Below are 18,630 nucleotides of genomic sequence, written 5' to 3' on the forward strand. Positions count from 1 at the left end.
GGGATGACCAGTCATCCAGGAGGGATAGGGGGTGGATGGCAGTGGAATATATGGGGATGGAATGGGTGAGCATGGATTTATGCCTTTGTTTTTTGAGCTATCCCCCTTGTAAGGGGGAAAAGGCCTTTGGTATATGTATGTATGTAGTAAGCTGTGCAGTTGGGGAATGTTCTGGTCTAGTTCCAGATCACTCCTTTTGTACAGTAAATTTTAGTACAGTGGTAATGTTCTTGCTTTGTGGTAAGCAGTCACGCATGCAAATGTTGATGATATTATTGGATTGGTTGCAGTTATGATCAAAATCCTTGAACCACCCTGTCATATTTTTATTACGCAAATTATTGTTACTTAGAGTTTTGCTGACTGGGAAAATGCAGCCTAACATTGACTGGCAACATTCCTGAGGCCCTCCCATAGATCTTTCTTGGAAGAAACATAAGACAGTTGTCTGCTTTGCATTAGTACAGGGCTGTCTCTCTCATTAACTTATGGTAGCACAGTTAAAGTCCATTAATCTGAATTGCAGGGGACCAGAGGGCATTTGGATTATAAAAAAATTCAGATTATTGGGGACCTTGGGAACAATAATAAACACTGAGTAATACATATGTTTACACTCTAAAATGGTAAATGATTTTTTTTTTCTTCATCCATGGTACATTATATAGCACAGTGCAGTACAGTAGGTGTGAAACAGCAGGAGAAACAAAATCACCACATACCCACTGTGACAACTGCCCAACCTACCAAACACAAGCAATAACCAAACACAAATTACAGCACTAATTAACACTTTATCTCTGCTTATACGTACAGCACTGATTAACACTTTATCTTTGCTTATATATATTCACTCACTTTCACTTGCTGTCTTGTTGCATAGGACTGCCTGGGTTCTCAAATACATCAGATTTTTCTGGTGTTTGTTCTGCTGAGGCTGATGGCCTTGCATCACTAAAACTGGATTTACCTGTAGTCATGATTTTCAGCAGGTCACGAATATCTGCCTGCTTGACAGCCTGAGAGCGTTTCTTGTGTAATTCATTCCTCATGATGTGAAGATTAATAACTTCTGCTGTGTTGTAATAAGGACTTTGTTCAGCAAAATTCAGGAATTTATCCAAGTGAAATGCAGCTTCTTTCCATGTCACTTTCTCTGCCCCTTCATCTTCTCCATGTTTCTCTTCCTCTTCAGGCTGGACTGGGTTGATCATTCTCCATAATTATATCTGGGCTCTCAAAAATTCGGATTGTTGGGGTTTTCGGATTATTGGTGTTCGGATTAATGGACTTTAACTGTAGCAGTAATAGTAGGCACAATCACTCCTTCATATAATCTCCTCTTAGCATCCATTCCCAAATGCCTCTTCCCACTGTATGGGGCAGAAACATGGAACATAAGAGAGGAAGAGAGGAGTTTGAATGTGTTTGAGATGAAGTGTCTGAGAATTATGATGAGGGTTACTAGGCTAGATAGAGTGAGAAATGAGAAGGTGAGGAGGAGAACGGGTGGAAAGGGGGTTGGGAGATAGGGTTGATGAAAGAGTATTAGGATGGTATGGACACATGGAAAGAATGATTGAAGAAAGACTAGTAAAAGAGGTATGGAAGGCAGATGTGGAGGGAAAGAATGAGTGAAGAAAGACTAGTAAAAGAGGTATGGAAGGCAGATGTGGAGGGAGTGAACATGAATGGATGTCCTAGGATGAGGTGGATGGATGGGGTGAAGGGGGCTTTGGGGAAGAGGGAAATGTCTGTTGAGGAAGGACGAGAGAGGACAGAAGACAGGGGTGAATGGAGAATGGTTGTATATGGATGACACAGCCCAAAAGGTTTTCTCCCTGTCTTCTCCTTTTATGCATGGGGGACGGAGAGTGGGGGTCGCCGATTTAATGAAGCGGCCTTGCTGTGGATGTGCTGTGTCTTGCGACACTGCTTCTGACCCAGGGCAGTGGACAAGGTGCAGGGATGACCTATCATCCAGGAGGTGCTAAGATGAGAGGGAGGGTGGAGTGTATTCAGGGATGGAATGGGTGGGAATGATTTTATGCCTTTTCCTTTTTGGCTACCTCCCTTGTAAGGGGGAAAAAGCCTTGGTATATGTATGTATGTAGTAATAGTAGGAGAACGGTCACCAGCTGTCAGCTCTCCCTTTGTAAAAAGGTAGAGTAAATACTGTCAGAGTTACCGTATTTTTCGGACTATAGCCCGCACCCCCTTACACCTTAGTGAAAATCCACACAAGACCCGCACCGCTGTATGACCCGCAGTCATATGGCGTGCACGGCAGTGTAGATCCGACGATGTATACTACCCATGCATGGGTGGCCACAGGCACAGCTCACGGCGGTTGTTACGGCCGGCCGTTGACGTGGTGATCAAAGTAATTTCAAAGCTGAGACTTTTTCTAAATTTTCTGTTTCATCAATGCTTATGTGATTTATAAAAAAAAGATATATATTTTCCGATATTGGCAGGTTTCTTGGTGATATCTTGCTTTTCAGGATTCATCACACGTCAAAGGCCGACACGTACGTACACAACCTCACAATTTGGTTTCTGAAGCTGCCACTAGATGTAGTGGTAGCTTCGATGAAAGAGGGGTGATCTCGAAAGTGTGCAACTGATCTTACGATGCCTTTGGGATGGGTCGAAGACGCGGCATTGCGATTCATGATCATGATACCAGTATTCCTCCAGTCCTATTTATTTCTGATTGTGATGAAGATGAAGAATAACCAACAAATTACATTTCAATATATTTTATTGCACTTATATATATATTACAAAGAACCTCAATAAATTTGTGTAAATAATGCCATAAAACCCAGTTTGATTGTTTACTGGTAATTAATCAATCAATTGGTTTATAAATGCCATACAAAGACTGGTAATTAATTATTAAACCAAACAATTTCCAATGGTTAGTTTTCAATAAAATAGAACAATAATAGAGCACATTACTGAACTGTTATGAACAGAGTCAATGGAGCACATCGTTATTAGAAAAAAAAACAGTCAGTGATCACAAATGACAGTCAATTTTTATGAAGGCGTATCATCGCTCACGAAGCCATCGAATTCCTCATCCTCTGTATCGTCATGGAAGAGGTTGTGGTATAAATCGGCCAGTTCTGATGCAGTGACCTCATCCGTTTCCATTTTGATTTCGGATTCGTCCGATTCCTTTTCCAAGTCGTAGCATGCATCGAACATTGCAGGATGACACATTTCTGATTTACGGAAACCATTCTGAATAGTCGATTCTTTGATTTTCTTCCATGCTTGAACGACCCACATATAATGCACAAATTTAGCATTAAGGAATCAGGTACAGTTTGTAATTTGTAATTGCGAAAATGACCGCCCGCTTGTTTTTGTTTGATCGCGACACACGATGTTGGTGTTGGTACCAGTCACTGTTGTATTGTATGTCCATGCTGTTTAGTTAGGCCTGTTTTATTTGTGATAATGCCTTTATTAATAACAAGAGCATGTAAAGCAAGTAAGATACTGACAAATCCTACCTTCTCTTTGTTGTTTGTCTCGATCGTGCGCGCTGTATTATGACATTAATCAACTTTCATACGACGAACCCGGTCGGTCCCCCCGCAAATCCCCGATCCGAGAGGGCACCCAGCTAAACTACATACATACATATACCAAGGCTTTTTCCCCCTTACAAGGGGGGTAGCCAAAAAGAAAAAGGCATAAAATCATTCCCACCCATTCCATCCCTGAATACACTCCACACCCCTCCACCCTCCCTCTTATCTTAGCACCTCCTGAATGACGGGTCATCCCTGCACCTTGTCCACTGCCCTGGGTCAGAAGCAGTGTCGCAAGACACAGCACATCCACAGCAAGGCCGCTTCATTAAATCGGCGACCCCCCCTCTCCGTCCCCCCATTGCATAAAATGAGAGGACGGGGAGAAATCCCTTTGGGCTGCGTCAAATTTTGCTCACACATACTACCTCACCCCCCATCCACCTGCCCATTCCACCTCATGCAATCACAACATCATCCATATACAACCATTCTCCATTCACCCCTGTCTTCTGTCCTCTCCCGTCCTTCCTCAACAGACAATCCCCTCTTCCCCAAAGCCCCCTTCACCCCATCCATCCACCTCATCCTAGGATGTCCCCTCATGTTCACTCCCTCCACATCTGCCTTCCACACCTCTTTTACTAGTCTTTCTTCACTCATTCTTTCCATGTGTCCAAACCATCCTAATATTCTTTCATCAACCCTATCTCCCAGCTCCTTTTCCACCCCTGTTCTCCTCCTCACCTCCTCATTTCTCACACTATCTAGCCTAGTAACCCCCATCATACTTCTCAGACACCTCATCTCAAACACATTCAAACTCCTCCTCTCTTCTTCTCTTATGTTCCATGTTTCTGTCCCATACAGTGCTGTTGGCACAATCACTCCTTCATACAGTCTCCTCTTAGCATCCATTCCCAAATGTCTATTCCTCATTACACTCTTTAATCCACCAAGGCATTTACTCGCTTCTCTCAATCTACATTCTACCTCCACTTTCACTCCACCTTTCCCTGCCACATTTGCACCCAAGTATCTAAAACTATCCACTTCCTCCAATCACTCTCCCTTAATGCTCACTTCCAGTTTGTTGCCACTTTCACCCCTTGTACATCTCATCACCTTACTTTTACCCAAATTTATCTTTAGCTTTCTTCTATCACATACTCTCCCAAGCTCTGTCACCAACTTCCTTAATCTCTCCTCTGATCCTGCCACAAGCGCAGTGTCGTCAGCAAACAACAGCTGGCTAATCTCCCATTTTCTCCATTTTCTTTAACCATTTCCAATCCCCGGCCCATTACCCTTGCCTTTACCTCTCGCACCACCACCATCCATGTATAAATTGAACAGCTAGGGCGACATAATGCATCCATGGCGAATTCCCACTTTTACCTCAAACCACTCAGTCTCTCCATTTCTAATTCTAGCACAGGCTTTACTACTCTCGTAAAAACTCTTGACAGCTCCCAGAAGCTTTCCTCCTATCCCGTATATCTGCATAACCTCCCACAGTGCCTTCCTGTCTACCCTATCATAAGCCTTTTCCAGATCCATAAAAGCCCAAAAAAGATCCTTCCCCTTTCCTATAGCTTTCTCACATATCTGTCTTACCACAAAGATCTGATCTACACAACCTCTACCTGTCCTAAATCCACACTGTTCCTCACCAATTACTCCTTCTTTTCCTCTCCTAATCCTCTCAATCAAGATCCTCCCATAAGCCTTCCCAACTACACTCAACAAGGTAATCCCTCTGAAACTACTACATTCACACTACATTGACACTACATTCACAACTAAACTAATCGTTCAATTTTTTTTGACCGCGTAAGAGGGCAATTTCTAACCAGAATCTACAGATGACCCGCACCCCCGAATTTTGGCCCCTTTCCGAGGCAAAAAGCTGTGGGTCATACACCGAAAAATACGATAATAAAAAAGATTTTGGGCTCTCTATCTAGAAACAATGTTACTGCCAGAAAAAGGTGTGATGACAGGTTTTAAAGATGGGCAGCAAGGAAACGGTTCTTTCTGACATCTGTTATTGATCCCACTATGTAAATGTGATAGCTTAGTATTTATTTTGCAGTATAAGGTATTGTAAAGTGATGCTGAATAAAAAAATGATCAAATCTTGTATTTACATAGTAAAATCCATAGGGTGGTTAAGGACTTCCGACTTCAATTGCTTATGTACATTTATGCTCATCATGATTTAACCTTTTGAAAGGAGTTGAACATAATTCCCTGGCAGCATGCTACCAGCATGAAGCATATGAATTAGTTATTGCAGTTAAAAGATTGAATTATATTTCCAATGCAGACAGTCATGGTGACGCAGAACCAGGTAATGTGCCGTCTACCTGAATACTTTCCAAACCCAGACTCCTTCATACCAGAGCGATGGCTAGTAACAGCAACTACAAAGTCCTCTACTCATGGCAAGAAATCCTCCAAGGACACCATCAACCCTTTCCTTTCATTGCCCTTTGGCCATGGACCAAGATCCTGTGTGGGTCGTCGCATTGCTGAACAAAACATGTATGCAGCTCTCATTAGAGTAAGTAATTTTTTGTTTTGTTTTTTATTTTTATTTTTTATTTATAATTTATACATATTTTTTAACAGTCACCTTAGTATTTGGGCTTCAAGCCTCTTGAGTATAATGGCTCTGGTTTGATTCCTATTGTGAATCAGTGACTACAATTTATCTTGACAATTCATGTACATTGACCAAAGAGATGGTTTTAACTACAGTCACGTCCACCCATGTTCAAGTATCCCACAGTGTCCTATTCCTTTCCTTCTTCAGCTGAGTTGGTGGAGTCTTTACCTAAACCCTTTCTGTATTGGGTAACAGTTGTCATTCTGGCTCCTGTCAAACAAGTTCATCTCTAGCACTCCATTGTTGCCAAAGATATTACAACCTATCTTAATGAGCATAAGAAGTATGAAAGGGGCCAAGTGTCAAGTGTACTTTAGTAGTGCCAGGTGCACTTTTGTATTGCCAAGTGTATTTTTGCAGTATAAAGTGTACTTTTGTAGTGATAAATGTATTTTTACAGTGTCATCAACCCTGCTGTGGATATACTGTGTCTTGCTGCATTGCTTCTGACCCAGGCAATAAGCAGGAGACAGAAATGACCCTTCATTCATAAGGAGCTAAAATAAGAGGGAAACAATGGGCACCAATCCGTTAATCCGTTAATCATTAGTTAATGAAGTTAAAGACTTTATTAATGGATTAACTTTTAAGTTAACTTTGAAAATCATTAATGGACTGATTAACTTCCATTATTATATTCTGTGAACCCATCATCCAGGAGATTCCAAGATAGGAGGGTGGAGGAGAGTGGAATATATAGGAAATGGAATGGGTGGGAGTGGTTTCTATGCCTTTTTCTTTTTGGCTACCCCCCCATGTAGTGGGAAAAAGCCTTTGCTATACGTATGTTAACTTCATACATAAACTTTCCCTTATTTTCAGATTTTTAGTTGGAAGATTCTTATGAAAATATGACAATATAATTGAACAAGTCATCGTAATGCTTTCCAACAAAATAAATTTGTAATATTACGTAGTGAAAAAAATATATATATACATACATACATACGGACATATACCAAAGGCTTTTTCCCCCTGCACAGGGGGTAGCCAAAAAGAAAAAGGCATAGAAACCACTCCCACCCATTCCATTTCCTATATATTCCACTCCCCTCCACCCTCATCCCTCCCTCTTATCTTGGCACCTCCTGGATGACAGGTCATCCCTGCATCGTGTCCACTGCCCTGGGTCAGAAGTAGTGTCACAAGACACATATATTTACTTGGTGGTATTATACAGGAAGGGGAGCTATGCTCATAGTGACCCATCTTTATATCTCTCACCATTTAGTTTGTTCTTAAATTCTTGTATGGTGGTTGCACACACTATTTTTTCCTCCACTTTGTTCCAGACATCCACCACTCTGTGTGGATTTTTTTTTTTTTTTTTTTTTTTTTTTTTTTTTTCCAGAGCTCTTCTATAACTCCTTTTTGAGTTTCTTTTCATGCCCTCTTGTTTTTCTTTTATCCCACTTTAATAAGTCTTCTCTGTCAAGGACTTCCATGCCTTTCATGATTCTGTAAATGGCCAATAGATCTCTTTCTCTTCTTTGTTCCAGGGTTGGTAGTTCCAGTTTAGACAATCTTTGTTCGTATGTCAATTTTGAAAGTGTTGGGGCCATCTTTGTTATTGCTCTTTGATTCTTTCTATTTTCTTTATATTCTTTTTTGTACTGGGTGTCCATAGTGTTGTAGTGTTCTCTAATCTTGGTTTTATTAGTGTGACTAATATTTTTTTTTTTGCCAGTACTTCATCCAAGTAATTAAAAGCCACCTTTATTGATCTTAGTAAATTGTAGGTTTCTCTGGCTATTTTGTTTATATGCTTGTCTGGGGACATGCCTGTGGTGATAATTACTCCTAGGTCCTTTTCAGAGCTAACTTTACTTCCATTGTACCAATTTTATATTATCTTGATATTCTTTTTTTACTTTTTCCAAACTCTATTATACTACATTTCTTAATGTTGAAGTTCCCTTCCCACTTTTGGGTACATTCCCAGACTTGGTCCAGGTCTCTCTGTAGTGATTCAGTCTTTTTCTGTACTTTTGTTAGTAAGTTTTGCATCATCTCCAAAGAAGTTCATAAAATATTCTTCATTTTCATCCCTGTCATTTATATATATATAGCAAACATTATTGGAGCTAATACTAAATCTTGTGGGACTCCACTTATCAATTCTTCCCAGGTTGAGTTTTTATCCCTAAGTACCACCCTCATTTTTCTTCCATGCAAGAAATCTTCCATCCATTTCAATAATTTTCCTTATACACCTCATGTTGTTTCGAGTTTTCTTAATAGCTTTTTGTGTGGTACTTTATCAAACACCTTTTGTAAATCCAGGAAAGCACAATCTGCCCATCCGTCCCTTTCTTGCATTATATCTATTATCCTTGAATAAAAACAAATCAAATTTGTGTGTGAAATGAAGGTGAAACTGGGAAAGGAGATGTGGGTCTTTGTAAGTGCATATGGGCCTGGCAGTGAGAAGAGTGTAGAAGAAAGGGAGGCCTTTTGGATAGATTTAAATGAGTCCATAGAGCATTTAGGGAGAAATGTCAACGTAATAGTACTGGGAGACCTTAATGCTAGTGTAGGAAATGGTCCAATTGATGGAGTGGTTGGGAAATGTGGAGTTCCAGGAAAGAATCGTAGTGGAGAGTTGATGGTGGAAATGTGTCTAGAAAGAGAATTGATGATAGCAAATACAGTGTTTCGGAAGAAAGTCAAGCATAAGTACACATGGGAGAGGGTGGTGGATAGAAGGGTGGTAGATAGAGCGTTGATGGATTATGTAATGGTAAATAGGACTATGATAGGAAGAGTTAAGGATGCACATGTGCTAAGGGGAGAGGGTGGGGGAATATCAGATCATTTTTTGGTGGAAGGTAAATTGAGAGTGGAGGATAGATGGAGAAAGAGGAAAGGGACAAAAGGTAGGGAGGTGCTTAGAGTGAACTCTTTAAATGAAAATGAAAAGGAGAAGGAGTACAAGAAGAAGCTGAAGGAGGAGTGGGAGGGTGTGAAGGTTAGAGTAGAGCTAGGTGTGGAGGAGGAATGGGGATGGTTCAAGGAGGGAGTCACAAAGTGTGCAAGGATGGTGTGTGGAACAAGAAGGACAGGAGGAAATAGAAGGAAGGGTAGTGAATGGTGGGATGAGGAAACAAAGAAGGTTGTAGAAGAGAAGAAGCGAGCTTTCACAGATTGGTTACAAAATAGGACGAGGGAGTCATATGAGACGTACAAAGAAAAGAAAAGAGAAGTAAAGCAAAAGGTAAAGGAGGCAAAGAGGAGAGCAGATGTGAAATGGGGTAAGAGTATGACAGAAATTTTTGAAAGTATTAAAAAGATGTTTTGGAAAGAAATTAAGAGAGGAAGAGGAGGCGAATCAAGTAGAGAAGAAAAGGTAAAAGGTGCAGATGGAGAGATGATAATGGAAAAGAAGGCATTAAGGTTAAGGGACCGTCAGGTTGCTTTATAAGGGAGCATGTCCTATAACTTTTTGAATCTCTTTGATGAACTTAGGTATAATTACCATTTACATTTGTCTATAATTCCCCTGGGTATTGTATTCCTCACATGTATATATAAAGTGTAGTGAAGATATAATGAAGTTATAATGAAGTTTAATGAAGCTGTAATTAATCATATGGAAATCCTTCCACATAATTAAGCTTGGTATATATTGCAAGCTTAGATTCTGGGGAATATTTGTTATATTGTACATTTGACCAAACTTATACCTCTGATTTTTTGTGAATTTTCTTTTCTGAACATTTCAAAGATGCTGCAAAATTCAGGTTTCATAAATAGAAAAAAATAAATAAAATATAATTTCTTTTATTTTTTAATATAGGAAATAAAGAGCATAATTTTATCTTTCAAATGAAACAAAAATGACAAAAATCCATCAAGAACAACCGAAGAAATAACAACAAAAAGAACAAAAACATTAAATGTACATGAGAAGGCATTTAAATTTTGCGCGACATTTTTAAAAGGCCCCAGCCCCATAGTCCCCGCTTTTGGTCACTTTACCACTTTTACTTTTCACTTTTTTTCTCCTCTCGTTTCTTGTCTCTTCTTTCGAGGGCAGACTTATGAATATGGGTGTAGGGTTCTTCAAGAAGAGGAACAACAAATCCTTCTTTATAACCAACATTGTTTGTTTGTTTTTTTCCTTCTCGTTTCTTCATCTGGCACGCAAGGGCCTTCACTGCATTCTTCCTCCTTGCTCGCTGGCTTTTCGTCAATCTTGCCATGATTACCGCAAGAAATTACAGTGAGGAATCAAAAATATGAAGCACGGTGAGAGCTTCAAAAGAACGTGACCTCACTTTGACGTTTGGATGGGTACTGATGCCCTGATGTGTGCTATTTCTGGATCTACGCTTGTGGGAGGAGTTGCTAAATACCTCCATAAACACAATTCCGTAGCAAAAAACAAAATAGCTATAGAAAAAATTAACGCTATTCCAATATACAGAATATTTGATACGCAATGGGGTTGCCAGAGGTTGCCAATAATTTATCTATTTTATTCTGTATAAAAAGATAGAAACGAAATACAGCTCTATAACTTTGTAGGAGTGTTGCCAACATCATAGAGATTCTTTTTAAATGTTTTCCTAAAATTCGTTCATGTACCAGATTTTTTCGAATAATTGCCCCTGACGGACCCTTAACCCCTTCCATACGGTGCCGCACAGGTAGGCGTCATGGACTTAGATCTCGGTGGCAGCAGCCAATGCCAGCCGTACGACGTGTCGTAATAATACTCGCATCATAAAATATAGTCACCGCTTATATCGATCGTTCTCTCTTCACCCGTGAATTTTGATAACCATAGAAAATGCGATTACAAAAGAATTAGAAAGAATGTCATTATAGAGGGGCGACTACAATAAATATAATCAAGACGCCGATATGGCAGCCTCGTGAATACACTCGCTCCCCATGACGCCTACGTGTGCAGCACCGTATGGAAGAGGTTAAGATAGGCAGAATATTTTAGGGAGTTGCTAAATGTGAAGGAGGATAGGGAGGGAAAGATAGTTGCAGTGGGAAATGCTAGGAAAATGAGAGTGATGAGTGAGGAAAATGGAGGAGAAATAAGGAAGGATGAAGTGAAGGCAGTTGTTAAGATGATGAAAGCAGGTAAGGCACCTGGTCTGGATGGATGCCATGCAGAATGTCTAAAAAAAGGAGGTACAGTGATGGTGGACTGGCTGGTGAGGTTATTTAATGTTTGCTGGAGAGAGGGTAGAGTGCCGGAGGACTGGAGGAGTGCCTGTATAGTTCCACTTTTCAAGGGAAAAGGGGACAAGTGTGAATGTAGTACTTTCAGAGGGATTATCTTGTTAAGTGTAGTTGGGAAGGCTTATGGGAGGATCTTGATTGAGAGGATTAGGAGAGGAACAGAGGGAGTAATTGGTGAGGAACAGTGTGGATTTAGGACAGGTAGAGGTTGTATAGATCAGATCTTTGTGGTAAGACAAATATGTGAGAAAGCTATAGGAAAGGGGAAGGATGTTTTTTTGGCTTTTATGGATCTGGAAAAGGCTTACGATAGGGTAGACAGAAAGGCACTGTGGGAGGTTATGTAGATATATGGGATAGGAGGAAAGCTTCTAGGAGCTGTCAAGAGTTTTTGTGAGAGTAGTAGAGCTTGTGTCAGGATTAGAAATGGAGAGAGTGAGTGGTTTGAGGTAAAGGTGGGACTTCGTCAAGGATGCATTATGTCGCCCTGGCTGATCAACTTATACATGGATGGGGTAGTGCGAGAGGTAAATGCAAGGGTAGTGGGTCAGGGATTGGAGATGGTTAAAGAAAATGGAGAAAAGTGGGAGGTGAGCCAGCTGTTGTTTGCTGACGACACTGCGCTTGTGGCAGGATCGGAGGAGGGATTGAGGAAGTTGGTGACAGAGTTTGGGAGAGTATGTGATAGAAGAAAGCTAAAGATAAATGTGGGTAAAAGTAAGGTGATGAGATGTACAAGGGGTGAAAGTGGGAGCACACTGGAAGTGAGCATTAAGGGTGAGCAACTGGAGGAAGAGGATAGTTTTAAATACTTGGGTGCAAATGTGGCAGGAAAAGGTGGAGTGAAGGTGGAGGTAGAATGTAGATTGAGAGAAGCGAGTAAATGCCTTGGTGGATTGAAGAGTGTAATGAGGAATAGACATTTGGGAATGGATGTTAAGAGGAGACTGTATGAAGGAGTGATTGTGCCAACAGCACTGTATGGGGCAGAAACATGGAACATAAGAGAGGAAGAAAGAATGAGTTTGAATGTGTTTGAGATGAGGTGTCTGAGAAGTATGATGGGGGTTACTAGGCTAGATAGAGTGAGAAATGAGGAGGTGAGGAGAAGAACGGGGGTGGAAAGGGAGTTGGGAGATAGGGTTGATGAAAGAGTATTAGGATGGTTTGGACACATGGAAAGAATGAGTGAAGAAAGACTAGTAAAAGAGGTATGGAAGGCAGATGTGGAGGGAGTGAACATGAGGGGACGTCCTAGGATGAGGTGGATGGATGGGGTGAAGGGGGCTTTGGGGAAGAGGGGAATGTCTGTTGAGGAAAGACGGGAAAGGACAGAAGACGGGTGAATGGAGAATGGTTGTATATGGATGATGTTGTGATGCATGAGGTGGAATGGGCAGGGGGATGTGGGGTGAGGTAGTATGTGTGAGCAAAATTTGATGCAGCCCGAAGGGATTTCTCCCCGTCTTCTCCTTTTATGCATGGGGAATGGAGAGGGGGGGTCGCCGATTTAATGAAGCGGCCTTGCTGTGGATGTGCTGTGTCTTACGACACTGCTTCTGATCCAGGGTAGTGGACAAGGTGCAGGGATGACCCATCATCCAGGAGGTGCTAAGATAAGAGGGAGAGTGCAGGGGTGTGGAGTGTATTCAAGGATGGAATGGGTGGAAATGATTTTATGCCTTTTCCTTTTTGGCTACCTCCCTTGTAAGGGGGAAAATGCCTTGGTATATGTATGTATGTAAGTTTGTGTGTGTGTTTACCTAGTATTATATGGGAAGGGAACTATGCTTGTGGTGACCTTTGTATCTTTCAGCATCAATTTTTTTCTTAAAATCTTGAATAATGTTTGCACATACTGTTTCTTTATCTAGATTATTCCAGATATCCAGCACTCTGTGTGTGTGTGGGTTTTTTTTTTCCAGATCTCTTCTATAATTATCCTTTTTGAGTTTCTTTTCATGTCCTCTTGTTTTTCCCTTGTCATTTTTTAGTAAATCATTCCTATCAAGGATTTCCATTCCTTTCATGATTCTATAGATAGTAGATCACCTCTTTCTCTTCTCTGCTCCAGTGTTGCTAGCTCCAATTTGGATCATCTTTGTTCGTATGTTAATTTGGAGAGAGCTGGTGCCAACTTTGTCATTGCTCTCTGTATTCTTTCTAATTTCTTTATATTCTTTTTAGTACTGGGGGGACGGAGAGGGGGGGTCGCCGATTAAATGAAGCGGCCTTGCTGTGGATGTACTGTGTCTTGCGACACTGCTTCTGACCCAGGGCGGTGGGCAGGGTGCAGGGATGACCCGTCATCCAGGAGGTGCTCAGATGAGAGGGAGGGTGGGAGGGGTGTGGAGTGTATTTAGGGATGAAATGGGTGGGAGTGTTTTTATGCCTTTCCCTTTTTGGCTACCTCCCTTGAAAGGGGGAAAAAGCCTTGGTATATGTATGTATGTAAGTACTGGGTGTCCATAATGTCACTGCGTATTCCAGTTTTGGTCTTGTCACGTGCTAGGCCCTGTATTTGCATTGATACATCGAATCATAAACCGTGACTCAAGTAATTCCTGCAATCCAGAATCCTAGATCGACATTTAGCCTCTTACGATCAATTTAACTTCACTGGGATAAAGAAAAATAGTGGGATGCAATCACTTAATTTAATACCTAAATCATATTACAACTAAATCTTACTAGTTAATCAGTGTGAACAGAGTGCGGGTGCGGAAATCAGGAGAGCCCAAAAGTGCCTGCGCATCTTTTTTATGCTACAGCCGTACAACACCAGTGCCATGGCACAGGTGCCATTGTATGTCTATGTAACCTATCCTATTTCTATTTACCCAGCTCCACACAATTTACCAGTATCTTTATTTTTGTGTGAAGAGGGCTCACAATATAGTCATACTATCTACTATATATAATTGATGGGGCATGGAAGTGGGGGTCCCACTTCTTTTCTTCATTTGATTTATGTGCCCTCTGACCTCTGCTGGCAGGAGGCCCTGATTTCGTGTTCCTCCACTGTCGGCCTCCAAGTCTTCCACGTCATCTGTGTGTGCGATGCCCACATCCGTTATGTAACATGTCACGGTGAAAACACGAGTCCATTGCATAACATGTCATGTTCATGGCAGAAACATGACATATATCCCCCTTCACCGGAGAAAAATGTTCAGACCTATGAAACAAGGCCCGAACATTTTGTCAGGACGCAATAAGGTGTCAGCTACCACATTTGATTTTCCTCGAATATGTTGAATACTTAGATACCCTTGGAATGCTAATGCCTATCTAGCTAATCTATCATTTTTGTCTAACCATCTATTATATATTTCACTGGGTTATGGTTGCTTAGGATAACTACTTTCTTATCTAGGAACACATGGAATTTCCTCAAAGCTAATACGAGGCTGAGGATCTCCCTTTCAATTGTTGAATTCCGTGTTTGTTACTCCTTGAGAATTTGAGACATAAAGGAAATGGGTCTCATGACATCATCCTCTTCCTGAGCAAGCATGGCACCAACAGCTACATGGCTGGTATTACAAAAAAGATAAAAGGTCCTACTATAATCTGGGGCTATCAAGACAGGAAATACAGGCATATGTCAAAAGCGAAAATCTTGATAGGAATAACTGAGACATGGTTAAATGGTACAGAGTTCGAAGCTGAATTTAATATTGCGGGACTTAAACACTTTCATCAGGATAGAAACCACAAGAAAGGTGGGGGTGTCCTATTGTACGTTAATAACAATGTTCATGCTTGTGTTTTAGAGAAAGTGAAACAGGATGCATATGATAGTTTGTGGGTTGAGTTAACCCAAAAAAATGGACAAAAAATTAACATAGGGGTAATATATAGGCCAAAGACATTATCATTAGCAGACATACATATATACATATACCAAGGCTTTTTCCCCCTTACAAGGGGGGTAGCCAAAAAGAAAAAGGCATATAATCATTCCCACCCATTCCATCCCTGAATACACTCCACACCCCTCCACCCTCCCTCTTATCTTAGCACCTCCAGAATGACGGGTCATCCCTGCACCTTGTCCACTGCCCTGGGTCAGAAGCAGTGTCGCAAGACACAGCACATCCACAGCAAGGCCGCTTCATTAAATCGGCGACCCCCCCTCTCCGTCCCCCCCATTGCATAAAATGAGAGGACGGGGAGAAATCCCTTTGGGCTGCGTCAAATTTTGCTCACACATACTACCTCACCCCCCATCCACCCGCCCATTCCGCTCATTAGCAGACGACACATAATTTCCACTCGCCTCCAGGTTTGGTACCAGCACAGCCAGCGAGGCCCAGGGACTAGTGCTAGATTCCACTAACCCTTGGTTCATGAGTTGTCTTACTTCCTCCTCCATGATTCTCTTCTGGGGCATCTGTACAGTGTCTGCTTCACTGGCTTGGCTCCATTTTCTAGGACAACATCATGTTATAATGCTTGAGTAACGGTGGGGCATGAGGAAAATATCTGGGCATTCTTGCAGAGAAGTGCTCTGACTTCCTCCCGTATCTCTCCTTTCAGTGATGACAAAGATTTCTCCAATGCCTCACTGGTGTCTGATCTGCCTAAATCATAAAAGAAGGTTAGATCCCCAATATCTGAATCAAGGCTCCTGTCAGTTTGCTCTGTCTCAACCATGCCAATTGCTTCTTCCCCTACTGTTCCCTTGCATTCTTTCAGAAGGTTAATATGTGCTTCTTGTACCCCAGACCTCCTCATCAGGTTTCTCAAAATATAATTATGACCCCCTTTCCTCTCAAGCACTTTGAATGGTCCCTCATATTTTGGATGCAATGATGTTTTCTGAGGGGACAGCACAAGTACATATTCTCCAACTTTTAGTTCCCTCTTAACTGATTTTCTATCATAATAATCCTTATAATTACCCCGCACTATTTTGAGGTTTCTTTTTGCTATTTGCCTGACCTTCTTCAACTTCTCGAAATTGGTACCCACTAACCTAGCATACATGGTACTTTCCCTCAGGGTTTTTGACGTAGTGGGTCATACAGGGAGGCAAGGGGCTCCCTTGGGGTTCTACCAAACATCAAGTAAAAAGGAGAAAAACCTAGACCTTCATGTACAGTTATTCTAGTGGCATATAGTAACAAGTCTATGCCTTCATCCCAGTCCTTCTCAAATTCTAATACAAAGGCTTGAATTGTACGTTTTAAGGTTCCGTGGAAACTTTTGAGACTTCCCTGACTCTAGGGGTGATATGCTGATGCGATCACATGTTTTATGTTGAAGCCTTCCAGGGCTCCTTTGAATATCCCACTTAAAAAGTTAGTGCCTCTATCAATCTGCACCTCCCAAGGCATACCCATCTTACTAAAATAAGACATTAGGGCCTTGGTGATTGTCCTGGCCTTAATGTTTGAGAGAGGTATCGCTTCAGCATATCGAGTAGCTTGACACATTATGGTGAGGAGAAATGTTTTCCCAGATTTTGTCTTTTGGAGAGGGCCCACACAATCAACAACAACCTTGGAAAAGGGCTCCTTAAGGGACCGTCAGGTTGCTTTATAAGGGAGCATGTCCTATAACTTTTTGAATCTCTTTGATGAACTTAGGTATAATTACCATTTACATTTGTCTATAATTCCCCTGGGTATTGTATTCCTCACATGTATATATAAAGTGTAGTGAAGATATAATGAAGTTATAATGAAGTTTAATGAAGCTGTAATTAATCATATGGAAATCCTTCCACATAATTAAGCTTGGTATATATTGCAAGCTTAGATTCTGGGGAATATTTGTTATATTGTACATTTGACCAAACTTATACCTCTGATTTTTTGTGAATTTTCTTTTCTGAACATTTCAAAGATGCTGCAAAATTCAGGTTTCATAAATAGAAAAAAATAAATAAAATAAAATTTCTTTTATTTTTTAATATAGGAAATAAAGAGCATAATTTTATCTTTCAAATGAAACAAAAATGACAAAAATCCATCAAGAACAACCGAAGAAATAACAACAAAAAGAACAAAAACATTAAATGTACATGAGAAGGCATTTAAATTTTGCACGACATTTTTAAAAGGCCCCAGCCCCAGCAACTTAGTCCCCGCTTTTGGTCACTTTACCACTTTTACTTTTCACTTTTTTTCTCCTCTCGTTTCTTGTCTCTTCTTTCGAGGGCAGACTTATGAATATGGGTGTAGGGTTCTTCAAGAAGAGGAACAACAAATCCTTCTTTATAACCAACATTGTTGGATGCTGTCCTCTTCGTTTGTTTGTTTTTTTCCTTCTCGTTTCTTCATCTGGCACGCAAGGGCCTTCACTGCATTCTTCCTCCTTGCTCGCTGGCTTTTCGTCAATCTTGCCATGATTACCGCAAGAAATTACAGTGAGGAATCAAAAATATGAAGCATGGTGAGAGCTTCAAAAGAACGTGACCTCACTTTGACGTTTGGATGGGTACTGATGCCCTGATGTGTGCTATTTCTGGATCTACGCTTGTGGGAGGAGTTGCTAAATACCTCCATAAACACAATTCCGTAGCAAAAAACAAAATAGCTATAGAAAAAATTAACGCTATTCCAATATACAGAATATTTGATACGCAATGGGGTTGCCAGAGGTTGCCAATAATTTATCTATTTTATTCTGTATAAAAAGATAGAAACAAAATACAGCTCTATAACTTTGTAGGAGTGTTGCCAACATCATAGAGATTCTTTTTAAATGTTTTCCTAAAATTCGTTCATGTACCAGATTTTTTCGAATAATTGCCCCTGACGGACCCTTAATGACAGGAACTTGGCACATGAGTACTTTCTTAGGTGTGTCATTTTACTTCTCAGTCACTTGACACACACCACACTGCCTAACCACTCTTTTGATGTCTTCTGACAATCGAGGCCAGAAAAAGTTTACTGATATTGTTTGCTTTGTTTTGGTGATCCCAAGGTGGGCACTTGAAGTTTCATGAGCTAGCCTCACAATTCTCTCTCATCACATGGGGCAAGACTATTTGGGAAACAATATCACCTCCTACCTTTTCTGATGCCTTATATTTTCTGAAGAGCGCACCATCCTCCATAACAAACTCCCTCTCTCTGTACTTCCCTTTCTCCTGCTCTTCCTCCTCCACTGCTTGGTGTACCGCCTCCAACTCGGGATCCTCCTGCTGTAGTCTGACAAGTTCCTTCCTATCCATGACCATTTCATGGACAATCTCCT

General features: G+C 41.0%; 1 protein-coding gene across 3 annotated transcripts in view; it reads left to right on the plus strand.

Moving 5' to 3' along the window:
* Positions 1–18,630, plus strand: part of LOC143036448 (cytochrome P450 302a1, mitochondrial-like) — a 115,390-nt gene that overhangs the window by 58,148 nt on the left and 38,612 nt on the right. For all 3 annotated transcript variants that reach the window (XM_076203817.1, XM_076203818.1, XM_076203819.1), the window contains exon 9: positions 5,878–6,114. In XM_076203817.1, the coding sequence (XP_076059932.1) occupies positions 5,878–6,114 (237 nt within the window). The remainder of the gene's footprint in view (positions 1–5,877; positions 6,115–18,630) is intronic.

The sequence above is a fragment of the Oratosquilla oratoria genome, chromosome 20, assembly GCF_046742065.1.
Source record: "Oratosquilla oratoria isolate Oo_2021 chromosome 20, ASM4674206v1, whole genome shotgun sequence".
In the NCBI taxonomy this organism is placed as follows: Eukaryota; Metazoa; Arthropoda; class Malacostraca; order Stomatopoda; family Squillidae; genus Oratosquilla; species Oratosquilla oratoria.